Raw genomic sequence first — 14,230 nt, 5'->3', positions numbered from 1 at the left:
TCAAAGTTATGGAAAAGTGGTTTTTTGAGTCGCGTAAAAAAACTGTTATTCATAGAGAAAAAAGGTTTATACAAAAACGTAGGTATTAAATAAATCTGTAAATTAGGACAAGTCCGATTAAATTCCGATAATTTGTTTATGCACAAGAGCTCAAAAATGGTCGAAAATTGCCGGTTTTTTCAATTGCTAATAACTAATGCAATTTTCATCGCAGACACTTGTAATTCAGGATTTTTTAGGCTTTTTGCACCCTTAATAAGTGGTAAAAATTTTAGCCCGAAAGCTTCATTAGTTTGGCGTTGGCGGAATTTGTTATCTAAGAAAATGCTATTTTCAATTGATTTTTCCCAAGATCAAAGGCGTTGTAGAGTTTCGATCATTAGTGTTTTTGTATCTAAATAGTTGTATTGACATATCCATTTACTGAGAATTTAATTTTTCAAATTTAATTCGATCAAAAATGACTTTGAAAAAATGTTAATATTTATTAAATTGTTAAGATATGTAATTATTATAAAATGAAATTTTATAATATTAAGAGCCGAAATTTGGAGAGAGTATACATTAAGAGCTATATTTTCATGTCCTACATTAACATTAAAGTGAATTCAGCTATTTAATTGGAAAAAAGAAGATATCGGCGATGCGTTCTATTACTCGGTCTAGCGAACGAGTGGGAAGCGAGGCTAAATAAAAAATTAAATCTCGGGTTGAAATAATGTTAATACAATAGCTTGAATGCTCATGAATTTTCGCGCTACCACAAATTAAAAAAAGAATCATCTCGATAGGTTCATTATTAACCGAGATATGGCTAATTTTTCCAGCTCCATCGATTTGAAGCCGCTCGATCATTTTCCTGAGCGCAAACAGGCGCGTAGAGCGCATGCTCCGCCTCGCTCTCCCCACGCGTTCGCCAGACCGAGTAATAGAACGCATCGCGGCTATCTTCTTTTTTCCAATTAAATAGTTGAATTTACCTTAATGTTAATATAGGACATACAAATATAGCTCTTAATATACAGGTATACTCTCGCCAAATTTCGGCTCTTAATATTAATAATTAAGGTCACTGCGATTAAATAAATAAAAAAAAATCTCAGCTTCTAATCAACTTAGAACAACGATTTTTTTTTAAATTCGAAGAAAAATAGTATTAACTAAACTACAGAGGTTACTATTTCATTTTATAATAATTACCTATCTTAACAATTTAATAAATATTAACATTTTTTCAGTCATTTTTAAACAAATTAAATTTGAAAACTTAAATTGTCAGTAAATGCATATGTCAATACAACTATTTAGGTACAAAAACAACTAATGACTGAAACTCTACAACGCCTTTGAGCTTGGGAAAAATGAATTGAAAATAGCATCTTCTTAGATAAAAATGCCGCCAACGCCAAACCAATGAAGCTTTCGAGTTGAAATTTTTACCACTTGTTAGGGGTCTAAAAAGCCTCAAAAATCCTGAATTACAAGTATCTGCGATGAAAATTGCATTACTTATTAGCAATTGAAAAAAACGGCCATTTTCGACAATTTTTGAGCTCTTGCGCATAAACAAATTATCGGAATTATACCGGATTTGTCTCATTTTATAAGCTTATTTAATACCTACTTTTTTGTATAAACGTTTTTTCGCAATGAATAATAGTTTTTTACGCGAGTCAAAAAACCACTTTTCATAACTTTGACCATTGTTTAAACAAAGTTTCCCAACTAGCCTCGAGTTCTAATAGTATTTTTTTCCCGAAACAGGCTGTTTCATATCTATAATGACTGGACTATAAACTGTTCTTAGAAATCTATTGAAAATTGGAAAAACAATGAAAAATGTATAAACGACCGAATGATTAAGTTATATATTTTTTTATTGTGAAATGTAGAGTCAAAGTAAGTTAACAGTTTCAAAATAATCGTATCAAATAAAGGAAATCTATAGATGCCAGTGAGTACAAAATCTAAAGTAGCAGAAATGAAGAAATGAACGAGTTAATGAAATAGTTTATGGAAATGAGTGTAAGATCTGATATGAGGACAGGATAAACGAACGAAGATCTGAGATGAATGCAAAACAGCATACATCTGATATGGGGAATATAAAAGATAAACTCAAAAGTGACAGAAATATCGGACAAATCATGGACAATCAATATGGGACTCACTCATTCTAGAAAAAAAATATTGTAAAGATCGTGGAAAAGTTCAGATAGCGAAGCATGGAAGCAGATCGTACTCTCAGGGAACAGAATCCACAAAGTGCTGAGGAAAGTCCTTGGTGGAGAGACACTTCGGTGTAAACAAGAAAGGTTATACTAGCTAATTCTCGTTGAAAACTTCTGCAGATTCGGTATAGAAATAGACCTGGATTCGGATCAAGGACGAAATTTTGATTCGGATGTGTTCCAAAGAGTTTGCCAATTGATGAATAATAAAAGGACCAGAACAACACCCCTGCATTCGTTTGCGAATAATTGCGTCAATGAATATCAAACCGACTGGAACCAATAGGTCCCCTTTTTCTTACCAGTCAGTATAGTATTCGGTAGAGAATTGAGGTTATTATTAGATATTATTGTTGGACACACAGAAGATCAGCTTGACTCACTCGAAGACTATATATCCGAGTAATCCAAAGGAATTGATGCCATCCATGACAAAATCCGACAGAAAATTGAGTTTGAAAGTAATTGGCTGAAAACACGGTACGATGTGAGAGAACACCAGTGGGTTCTAGACAGGAGATCTACTGTAACTTTACAACCCAGTAAGGAAGAAAGAAAAATCTTGTAAGTTCCAAAACTCCTTGCAGAGAAGGGATATGGTAATCAAGAGGATCAACGGTGTGATCAGTAGGATCTAAAGAGGGTCCCAAGTGAAAATTAAAGTTATTCATCTGGACCGTTAGACCGATACTTTACAAAAAGGTTACCTGCGACTGAGTTCTCAGTCAGCCTCAATCCCAAAAAGCAGATTAACGATTCCTAGTTAAAGCTTAGGGGACTACAATGTAAATCTGTATCTAGAGGCGACAAAGTACATAAGCGATCGTATTTTAAATGATAAATTTCCAGACTGAACACACAATTGAACAAAAACATGATTTTATTTTAAAACAAAGGTTTTAAACAGGTTTTAATTTTTTTACAAAAAATTTTGTTAGTGATTTTTTGTACTCACCTCGCATTCGAGAGCAATATCGGACCCTAGCAAAGCCTTTAGCTGTCCAGGCAAGATCTTGGTAAATTCGGGCAAAGCGTTGTGCTTGCCTACTATGATGGTACCGCTCTGGACGCTCTCTCCCCATCCGTACCTGTTCCTTGGAGTAATCCTGAACTGATACTCGCCCCCTGGCTTAAGGTTGAAGGCGTCGAAGGTGTTCAAGGGAGACATACCTAGTTCCACCCATCTCGCGCCCTCTCCACCCCTCAACCAGGCGTCGACACGGTACGCCACGATGGAGGAAGCACCTCGGTGTTCTGGTTTACCCCAGGACAGGCTGACCCAGTTGCGGCCCGTGTCGACCACCACCGGCTCACCGGGAATCGGTCCAGGAACATCTGCGGATTGAGGAATATTTCAATAAATACACCACCCCGCAAAAAAAAAATTGTCTGAAATGTACATGTGACATATGATTTCCGATGTATTTTCGCCCGCTGAACACGAATCCGGAGTCAGAATTTCTCCATCACCCTTCAATTTTCAGCAAAACGCTGAAGAATCTTCTGAAAAATGAAAATTTTCCCTAATGATCTATGATCTTATAGATGGGTAACGTTCGTTATGAGCAATACAAAGTTTCCTAAAATTTTTGCCCGCTAAATACGGGTCTGTAATGAGGGTTTTTAATCAACCTTCATTCTTCAGCGAAATTCAGAAGAATCTTCAGAAAAATGAAGCTTTGAGCTTGCTAGTTGAAGCTTGTAGTGTGATACATGTTTTCTGTAGCATTTTTCCTGTTGAACTCGGATTCGGAATGTATATTTCTATACCGACCTTTCGTCTTCAGCAAAATTCAGAAGGATCTTCAGAAAAATTAAAACTCTCAGCTTGTTAATTGAAGCTTTGCTTGTGATACATATTTTCCATAGTATTTCTCCCGCTGAACTTTGATAGGAAATCTTTTTTTACTCCACTTACCTTCCGTCTTCAGAAAAATTCGGAAGAATCTCCAGAAACATGAAGACTTCGTGCTTATTAACTATATCTGGAACTCCATTTATGTAGTTTGAAGTATTTGTAGTATGATTTCGAAGTATTTTTGCGTACTGAACATGGATCCGGAATCTGAATTTATCCATTTTTCTTCAGTCTTCAGTAAAGCCCAGAAGAGTCTTCACAAAAATGGTAAATACATGATTATGTACATGCTGTATATATACTTTCCAAAGCATCATTACTTACGAATTCGATGTTAGAATTCGATCAGCTTCATAACGACCCAGAAGGAATCAGCTCTCGGAAAAAGAGCTGATATATTTTCAAGACTGAAGATTCTTCTGAATTTTGCTGAAGAGGTCGGTATAGAAATATACATTCCGAATCCAACAGGAAAAATGCTATAGAAAACATGTATCACACGACAAGCTTCAACTAGCAAGCTCAAAATCTTCATTTTTCTGAAGATTCTTCTGAATTTCGCTGAAGAATGAAGGTTGATTAAAAACCATCATTACAGACCCGTATTTAGCGGGCAAAAATTTTAGGAAACTTTGTATTGCTCATAACGAACGTTACCCATCTATAAAATCTATCATTAGGGAAAATTTTAATTTTTCAGAAGATTCTTCAGCGTTTTGCTGAAAACTGAAGGGCGATGGAGCAATACTGACTCCGGATTCGTGTTCAGCGGGCGAAATCGGAAATCATATGTCGCATGTACATTTCAGACAACTTTTTTTTTGTGTGGTGGTGATATTTAACATTTCAAGTGATGGTTTAGGAAAAAGGTATTATAAATTCGGAAGTTATTCGAACATCAAAAAAGACGATTCTTTCCTATGGATCTTCTTTTGTTTTTGAGATACGGATGATTTTTTAAAATCAAGGTTTGGCCATATCTTTTTTAAAAAACAATGGAATTGCATTTTTCAGTGACATTTTATGACATGGCACACAATTTTTTTTGAGGTTAGGTTTCTTACACTACTATTCTACTAAGGTAACTTGGTCTAAATCGGTTTATTTTCTTCCTAGAAAACTACCCTTAAAGTAAGGCGCAGTCGTTTCCAGACACCTTGTATATTAATGAGGTTGACTTTGGGAGTAAGTTGGAAGCTTTAACAATTTCAGCAAGAGCACCTTTTCTTTGGAAAACTGAAATTTTGCATTATAATATATGACACTGTAAAAAACCTAATCCCAAAGAAGTTACGTCGTGAAATGTCTGTGGGAAATGTGGTAGCTAGTGACATCTAGTTGATAGTCAAAAAACTAATATTATTGTATTGTTTATTGACAATTTTATATACAAAAGGTACATGTTGTGTCACAAATATAAATAAAATATAAAAAATATAAAAAGACAGTAAGTGAATATGTAAAATTTATTTAAATGTCAATTTTATATACTCTTGAACGCTATAAAAACAATTTTAAGTTAAGTAATGCTTGGTAAATGGTTTAAAAAGTTTAAAATTCATTGCGTTAACTTTGTGTTGAGCGAATCTACTTACTAAAATATAAGTTTTAAGTCCAAACTATTTTTTTAGCAATGTCAATCCAGGATTTCAGGACAATCAGATCATCAGCATGTCTTGTATTATAATTATGATTATCATAATTGTGTCTAAGCTCGTTTATGTTACAGTGAGTGTTGAGTAATAACTCTAGTATATACAAACATGGTAATGGGGGAATTTTTAGTTTTTTAAATAATGGCTGACAGTGTGTACTTGGTGAAGAATTACTGATATTGCGTATAGCCGATTTTTGCAAGCAAAAGACTCTCATAAACGATGCTGAATTTCCTCAAAATAAAATTCCGTAAGTCCAACGGTTAGTTATTAAAGAGAAATAAACAGATCTTAGAATATCATGAGGCAAGCAATTTTTAAGTTGTCGTAATACGAATATTTGAAAAGATAGTTTTGTGCACAAAGTATCAATATGAGCTTTCCAATTTAGGTGATCGTCCAACATTAAACCTAACAGTTTCTACCGGATGTGAAGTTCATGTGTTGAGTTTTAGACTCATTTAACATTAGTTTGTTTGCTGAAAACCAATATTTAGCTTTGTCAAATAGGGAAACATTAAAATATGTGTCACTACCTGATAAGATCGTCAAGAGCACCGAGAAGGTCATTAAAATAAACAAGAAAGAGTAGAGGCCCCAAAACAGACCCCTACGGTACACCATTATTTACAGGAACAATGTTAGAATTTAATAATAACTAATAACACCCCCACTTTACATCCCTAATAATCTGTATCATATTGTATCACATTGCATTATCTTATGGAAAATACGGCTAAATTTTAGTTTTTGAAAATCATTTTTGAGGCCTTTATCTCAAAAACGAAAGACCATAATCTTATTTTTTTATATTTTTTTCAGCCCCTGAATGTAAATTTTCCCAAAACATTCTGTATAAACCGACCCCAAAATATCGATCATTTTTTATAATATTTACGTAAATAATGAAAATTTGCAAATAAACATGGCGACATTTTTCTAAGATTAATGCGATTTGTTGGTATCATAAAATTTGAAATAATTTTTTTAGTTATTGGATAACCAAATAACTTCCCTTTTGAGAGATTACAAGATTTTTAAACATTCTTAGATGTGATTTCAAAAACATTAACTGTAACCGCAATAATTACTAAATTATCAAATTTAGTTTTAAAATACATATTCTACTCCGAAATAATTTTTGTATTTGGCAATTAAAATGGCATTTTGATGGTGAAAGGTTTTACTATCTATGTAAGGAAAATAGTGTTGAATGAATTATTCCTATTTTACTACTTCTTCCATATAATACGAATTGATTAATCATATACAGTATGAGGGAACAAAATTCATATTTTTTTTCCAGTTCAGATTTAAAAAAATCGCTGAAACAGGTCAATTAGTAAATAGAAATTGTTACTTTTCTGCAATATTTTCTATTTTTTTGAACAATGTTTGACAGACCTATAACATTACAGATATTTTTTTTAATAGGACGCTCTATATTTTATAGTAAATATACAGGGTGATTCAGAACTTATCAAAAAAAAAATCTGGATGTACAGGGGACCCTTACAAGTACAATTTTGTAAAGAAAAAATCAAAAAGGACAGTTCGAAAATGATTTAAAAATACACCTCTGCACGGCACTGGAAACTGGTCCACTGTAAAACCTAACCTCGCACAATGCGACCGGCATGGCGGTGTGATAAAAACGGACAAAAACCTTCGCAAGGAAATAAATATGTAAATAGAATTTTATCGCACCTATTTTATATCGGCAAATTCAACTGCTTTTGCCTTTAGTAATAAAATTAATTTGTGTTTTTAAATAATAAAATCATTTGACATACCCGATGTTACAACAACAATTGTTCAAAATTTTATCCACCAACGTGTAAACACATTTGGGTCCGTCTTACTCAGTTTCTACGAACTAACACAAATGTTGTCTTGCTTCACCATAACACAAAATGCTTCACCATAAATAAAAACGATATCCATCAATTCCGAGTTGCTATACCTACACGCAAACCATTTTTGACACTAACTACCCATTTTTGACACTAACTAATAAAAACCTATTGTAAACACCACAGATAACAGGTAAATACTATCGCAACGACGATTGCAAAATCCGATTTCAGTATTCGGAGTCGCTGGGGCCACGTGGCGAATAATGCTAGAGACTACAGTTGTCCAGCTATGTAGTGGTTGAATATACTATAACTTCAATATTTTTTTTCTCGGAAACTATAAGGATTTTACAATTTTTTTTTACGATATTGATTCCATTTCTCATATTGCATCTATTCTCAAATTTATTTGGATAAGTTGTGAATCACCCTGTATAATCCTTCTAATCCTACTATTTCAGCCCAAACATCCACTATTTCCGGCCGTTGTGTATGTTTTTCTTGCATCCAATGCGAATTTTCTAGGCTCCAAAACTTAGTAATTAGCCTGTTCACGGTTTCGTTTAAGGAAACAGTTGCTTCGTCAGTGAAAATTATGTGGTTTTTTTAAGTTAGGTTGTCTTTCAAATAAATTTCTAATTTTCTCGCAAAACTGTAATCTTCTGTCTGTGTCATCTGTCCATAGTTCTTGTAACACGTTAACTTTGTAAGGATGCCACTTTTGAGAATTCAGAGTTCTGTGAACTGAGAACTTCGAAAAATTGAACTTGGCTGATATAGATGTAATGGATGAGTGAGAATTTTCAGTAACGGCGAGCATCATATCTTGACGGTCATTTTCGCTTACCGTTCTTCACCTTCCTGATCCAGATAAATCTTTTAACTTCTTGTTCCTTGAAACTTTTTCGATACTTTACTTATTGTAGCTCGACTAATTCTCTGGTTTGGATACTTATAGTGAAATAATTCACCTATCTCCTGTTGACTACGGATTTTTTCTCCGCGCATCCAATCATAATTAAAATTTCAATTCTCTGTTTTTCGCTTAAAAGGGCAAACATTTTTCAAAATAATTTAACAGCGAATGAATTGAAATTAAAACGATTCACGTTATACCTAAGGTACTAAAGTGAATTTTATGTGTTTATCGATTGTTTTTTTTTTTGAGAAAAAAAGCTTTAAAGTAAGTAAAATTATTGAATTGAGAAAAAAGTAAGTAGAAAAAAATTAATAAAGAGTAGGTACGTTTTTTAAACTACAGAAGAGACTATGATTGTTTCAAATAGTCGTCAGGACGACATAAAAGACAATTTTCTACTTTTATTTGACAACTATGACAAAAAAGTAGGTATAACCGTATATCGCTGAATTGATCTTTAGAAGGGTTATCTATTTATACTATAAAATATAGAACGTCCTATTAATAAAAATGTCGGTAATGTTATAGGTCTGTCAAACATGACTAAAAAAATAGAAAATATGTCAGAAAAGTGACAACTTCTATTTATTAATTGACCTGTTCCAGCGATTTTTTTAAATCTCAACTGGAAAAAATGAATTTTGTTCGATCATTTTGGAATATACTGTAAACAAGTTAGAAAATAACAACTTTGAGCCTAATATTCTGATGGAACGTCTAACTTAGATCATTTTAACTAAGTTCTTTAATATACCAGAGCAAAAAAATCGCTAAGCAGTATCACAAATAAATCTAGACAAGGTTTATTTACCACATATTCTATTGTTGCCAAATACCTTTATTGGATAATTTATAACCGTTAAATAAACAATTATAATGAACTAAAATTAGTTTTAAATAAACTGTAACTGTTTTTTTTTATGAAAAACTAATGAGTAATACTATTTTTAAAAAGAAAAATATGCAAATTCAAACGAATATAGTCTATTCTTCAAATAACAAATATGTTTAGCTTTGCTGAACTGATTTCAAGCTATTAGAAACGTGCGTTATTAAATTTTGAGGTAGGTATGTACTTTCAGTTAATGTAAAAAGTATCTTGATTGTTGTTAGAGCAAATGTTCGAAGTAGTTTTGCCAATTTTGATATTTACCAAACTTAGGTACGTAAGTACGATTACCTTCCTGAACTCCTATTTCATAAAATAAATACTCATGTTTCCAACTGCTGAGACCGTTATTCTCTGTGTATTTACGTCTACATTCTTCCTTTCCGGTTTTTAATGTGAAGTATACTTGCCCGGAAAGAAAGATGCACGCAACACTGCAAACTACCTAGTGAAAGGTATCGATTACGTATATCCTACCGCAGTACTATCAACAATAGCAAACATATGTCCCGTTTTCATTACATAAGACTGCGCCGTTAATTTATTAATCCACCACCTGTCACATAATATTTATATCACAACGGTAAACTGTGCCGTCGTATTGTTTATGTGCCAATTTTTTTTTAATTTATGCGTCATACCTTGATATTTTACTAGATACTCAAGGAATTCCGAAATAGCACATTCTCTGGTACACCACTTGTTGCGCAATTGGGTGAGAGCTAGTTCGTGGATATGATCTGAACCGTCATCTTCCAAATCAATCACCAGCATGGTAAATATGTTATGCCGATATCGCTGAATTAAATATCGACATCTATCTTTAGCCGGAGTGAGAAATTAGATTTTTTCGGTATATTTAACCGACGCGATCCACGGAATGTACCGCTGCAGCAAATATTAGTATACTGAACTAAATATACCCGAGAATGTTGTAGGTGAATTTTGGCAGAGACACAGAAACTGAAAGTTTATATTTAAGATAATGAGCGTTAAGGCTTTGCTCCTCTTACAAGATCTTAAGTTTAGTCACTTCGCTTTAAAGTGGGTGTGATTCATAAAAAGATGGTTTCCATAAAATTTATAAAAAAAATGTTACTTGTCATTGTTTTTCGTTAAACTAAGGCCATATAAGAACATATTAAAAGTAATACAAATATAGTCCAAGGAACCAAGGGTTTCCCATCCGAATTCTTTCGGATAGATTAACGTGAAACTTGGATTGTAAGTAGAAAATAGCTCAAGAAACAAAAGTTATACAGGGTGCTTTTAAATGAAGTAGCAAAAATGGTACCAGTAGAGCCAAAAATAAGAGGATTGAAAGTTGCACCCCTGAGGCGATATACCCTCTTAAAGGAGGGAATTGAAATTCACATTTTTTTCTTTAACATGAGGAATGCTAGAGACACGAAACTTGGTCACAGAAAGTGTCAATTTATTAATATGATAAATAACAATTTATTTATTATGACATCCGCCTACTTTTTTCGCAATTACCCCTTTAGTGAACGATGAAGTATCTAATTTTTTTACTGAAAACTATCGGTTTTTTCGAAAAATTGCAAGAGGTAAAAAAGTTGCGCAATAAATCAATCTTCCGAATAAATATTTTTAAATAAATAATTTGCCTCATATAAAAAATTTCTAATAAAATATTGCAATGGGGTTGACTGTTTCACTCCTTTATAAAATACGCCAATGATCGAATAAATATTGAAAAGTTGTCTCTTTATTAGTTGGATGCTCATATCAAGTTTCGTATCTCTAGCATCCCCCATGTTAAAGAAAAAAATTAAAATGTAAATTTCAATCCCCTCCTTTAAGAGGGTATATCGCCTCAGGGATGTAACTTTCATATAAGGTATTTTTACTTCAATCCTCTTATTTTTGACTCTACATTCACTGGTACCATTTTTGCTACTTCATTTAAAAACATCCTGTATAGTGTCGATGAGCGCTTTTGCCCAGGGGGTGAAAAATAAAATATTGAAAATAACCCCAGAAATCGATAAAGCAATCGATTTTAAGTAAAAAGTATCCTATGAACATTTTTCGATAAGTCAATATTTTCTGAGTTGGTGATTGAAAATGTACATTTTTTATTAAAAAGAAGACGTTTTTCAGCAGTTTTTCTCGAATAACAATAGACATTCTATGAAAAGATACCATCACGAAGAAAATGAAGAATTTTTCATCAAGAAAAAGAGTTTTTTTTTCATTTATGTAGGTGCAATAGGTGCTGAGATATGGCTGGTTGAAGATAATTTCATGTCCGCCAGAAACTAAATTGGAAGCATTTAACGTAAAATAAATAAAAATATTTCTATTTTTCAAGAAAAATGCACAAAACATTTTTTAAAATACTTACAAAATCAGTACAAAAACTGATGAATTTTTCACGAGATTTAAACTTAAGGGCCCCATATTCTTTAAATAGTGTTTTCCGCAAAGACAAATAATTTCAAACATTTAATAACTGAATAATCTAAAGCTTATCAAATAATAGGAATGTTATGTCATGCCATCTGGTTATTTTCACAGACGCCGCAGTAAAACGAATAAACAGGTGCAAAAAACGATCAAACCATCAAGGTTTTAGGTACTGAAATCTTCGAAAATACTAACTTTTTTATATATAATTCCACATGTAAATATTCTTATAACATTTACTTGCATTTACATATAAAATTGTTTACTTTTGTTTATAAGTACGTGAAAATAATTCTTAAAATGTGGGTTTAGAATAACAGCAAACGCATGTTTTACAAACGCTTTTTTTTTAGTTATTATTTTATTTGAGTAAATTTAAATGGTAACAATGAATAAACAAAACATCAAGGATTTTATTTTTGTGCTTACTTTTGTTCTACACGTTTTACTTTCAAAGATTTCAGTACCTAAAAACGCCAGAAATTTCACTATTTCTCGGCCGGGAATATGGCCACCTTAAAGGTAATACTTCTACAATTTACATTTTTTATGTGGTAACAATATATTATACAATTTTAAGCGGTTTACAATGCATATTTTTGAAAATATTACGTTTTGATTGAAAAAAAAAATTTAATTCCAAAAAAATAATATGTTTTTGAAAATAACTTTAAAAATAAAAAAGATACGAAAAATGTTCAAAAGTAGAGTACAAAAGTTTAGAATTTTTTTTCATATAATATTTAGTTTTTTTTATTTGTGTAGGATAAAAATTAATAGAGATGTCGCTGCTAGAAGTTTACAATTGAGAGCGAAGGTCATTTCAGACCCTTTAACCTCAAAAATCTCAAAATTAACGCATTAAAAAATATTCAATTTTACAATACTTTTAGCTTTCCGTAAAATCGTTTTTGGATCGTTTTAATAGCTCTAAAATTAAGGAAGTTATCGTTAAAAACCCAACGGTACCTTACCGCTTCAATTTTCGGAGCATATCAATCTTTTAATGATTCTACTTATCAACTTTAAATGTATAAATTGTTTTTATTGTATAATGAAGGGTGATTTTTATGAAACCCAGTGATCTGATAAACACTATACAGGGTGTCTCATAATTAGCTGCCAACCCTGAACAGGCCGATTCTATGATCAAAACTAAGTAAAAAAGTTCATATGAACATGGGTCCGGAAATGCTTCCTAAGGGCACAGGGACCCATTGAAGAGGGAGGAATGGAAATCATTTTTTTGCAATATCTCTCAATCGCGTTGTGATAAATGAATGAAATTTGGTATACACAGCTAAATTTTGATGAGCAATTTGATGGACTAATCCATTTATTTCCACAAGGTCCATTGGGGTGGGTACGGGGGGGCCCTTGGTACTTTGCGTGTGTAACTTTTTCATCTTTGACTTTTTAACAAATTGGACAGCAAATTCCGTTTTCCCGAACTGTTTTACGTTAAAAAGGTACTCTTGTTTCAAATCGTTATCTTTAACGGTTTCTGAGAAAATCGCTCTTGAATTAATCCCACTTTGGTCAATTTCATAGTAATTTAAACAAAATTATCAAGGTATTCTTATGTCAAAGTATTGTCAACCCGATTGCCAATTTAATAGTTCTAAGCGAAAAAAATGGAAGAGTTTACGGGACAAGAGTTAGTTGATATGATATTTATTTATGGCTTTTGCGATGGTAATGCTGCAGCGGCAGAACGCGAGTACGGGAGAAGGTTTCCAAACCGAAGGCTGCCATCAAGGAGGACATTCCCTACGGTATTCCGCAACTTAGCTGCAACCGCCACTTTTCGAAAGGCACCGGGTCAAGGACGTCCCAGGATTAATAGGGAAGCGGAGGTCCTTGACGCTATTGAACAAGATCCTACGACTAGCATACGGAACATTTCAAGGCAAATAAATGTTCCTCGGCCAACGGTACTACATATCTTAAAGATTTCCTTAACAGAATTGATTAGATGTGCTACTAACATTTCAGGTTGGAAGAATATTAAAGCGACAAGGTCTACATGCCTATCACTATCGACGTGTACATGGCTTGATACCAGAAGATTTTGCGCCACGTATGCAATTTTGTCGCTGGATTTTGTCGCTGGACAACGAGCAAGCTTCCAAAATTTTGTGGTGTGACGAAGCTACTTTTACCCGAAATGGAAAATTAAATTTTCATAATTCTCATTATTGGGAAGAAGAGAACCCACATGTTGTTCGGAGAACAAACTTCCAGCAACGGTTTTCCATAAATTTATGGGCGGGAATAATTCACGACACTCTGATTGGACCTATTGAAATTCCACAACGTCTCAATTCAAATCTTTATTTAAACTTACTTCAAGAAAATCTTCCCCAAATTCTCGATGATCTGCCTCTAAATT

General features: G+C 33.0%; 1 protein-coding gene across 1 annotated transcript in view; it reads right to left on the bottom strand.

Moving 5' to 3' along the window:
- The window catches only part of LOC108911760 (titin), a 280,890-nt gene that overhangs the window by 160,598 nt on the left and 106,062 nt on the right, over positions 1-14,230 (bottom strand). Inside the window, exon 14 of the mRNA XM_018716773.1 lies at positions 3,187-3,566. Within this exon, the coding sequence (XP_018572289.1) occupies positions 3,187-3,566 (380 nt within the window). The remainder of the gene's footprint in view (positions 1-3,186; positions 3,567-14,230) is intronic.

This window comes from Anoplophora glabripennis, unplaced genomic scaffold (genome assembly GCF_000390285.2).
Source record: "Anoplophora glabripennis isolate ALB-LARVAE unplaced genomic scaffold, Agla_2.0 scaffold423, whole genome shotgun sequence".
Classification (NCBI taxonomy): domain Eukaryota; kingdom Metazoa; phylum Arthropoda; class Insecta; order Coleoptera; family Cerambycidae; genus Anoplophora; species Anoplophora glabripennis.
Note: the sequence above shows the minus strand (reverse complement) of the source record. Positions and strands in the feature narration are given on the sequence as shown.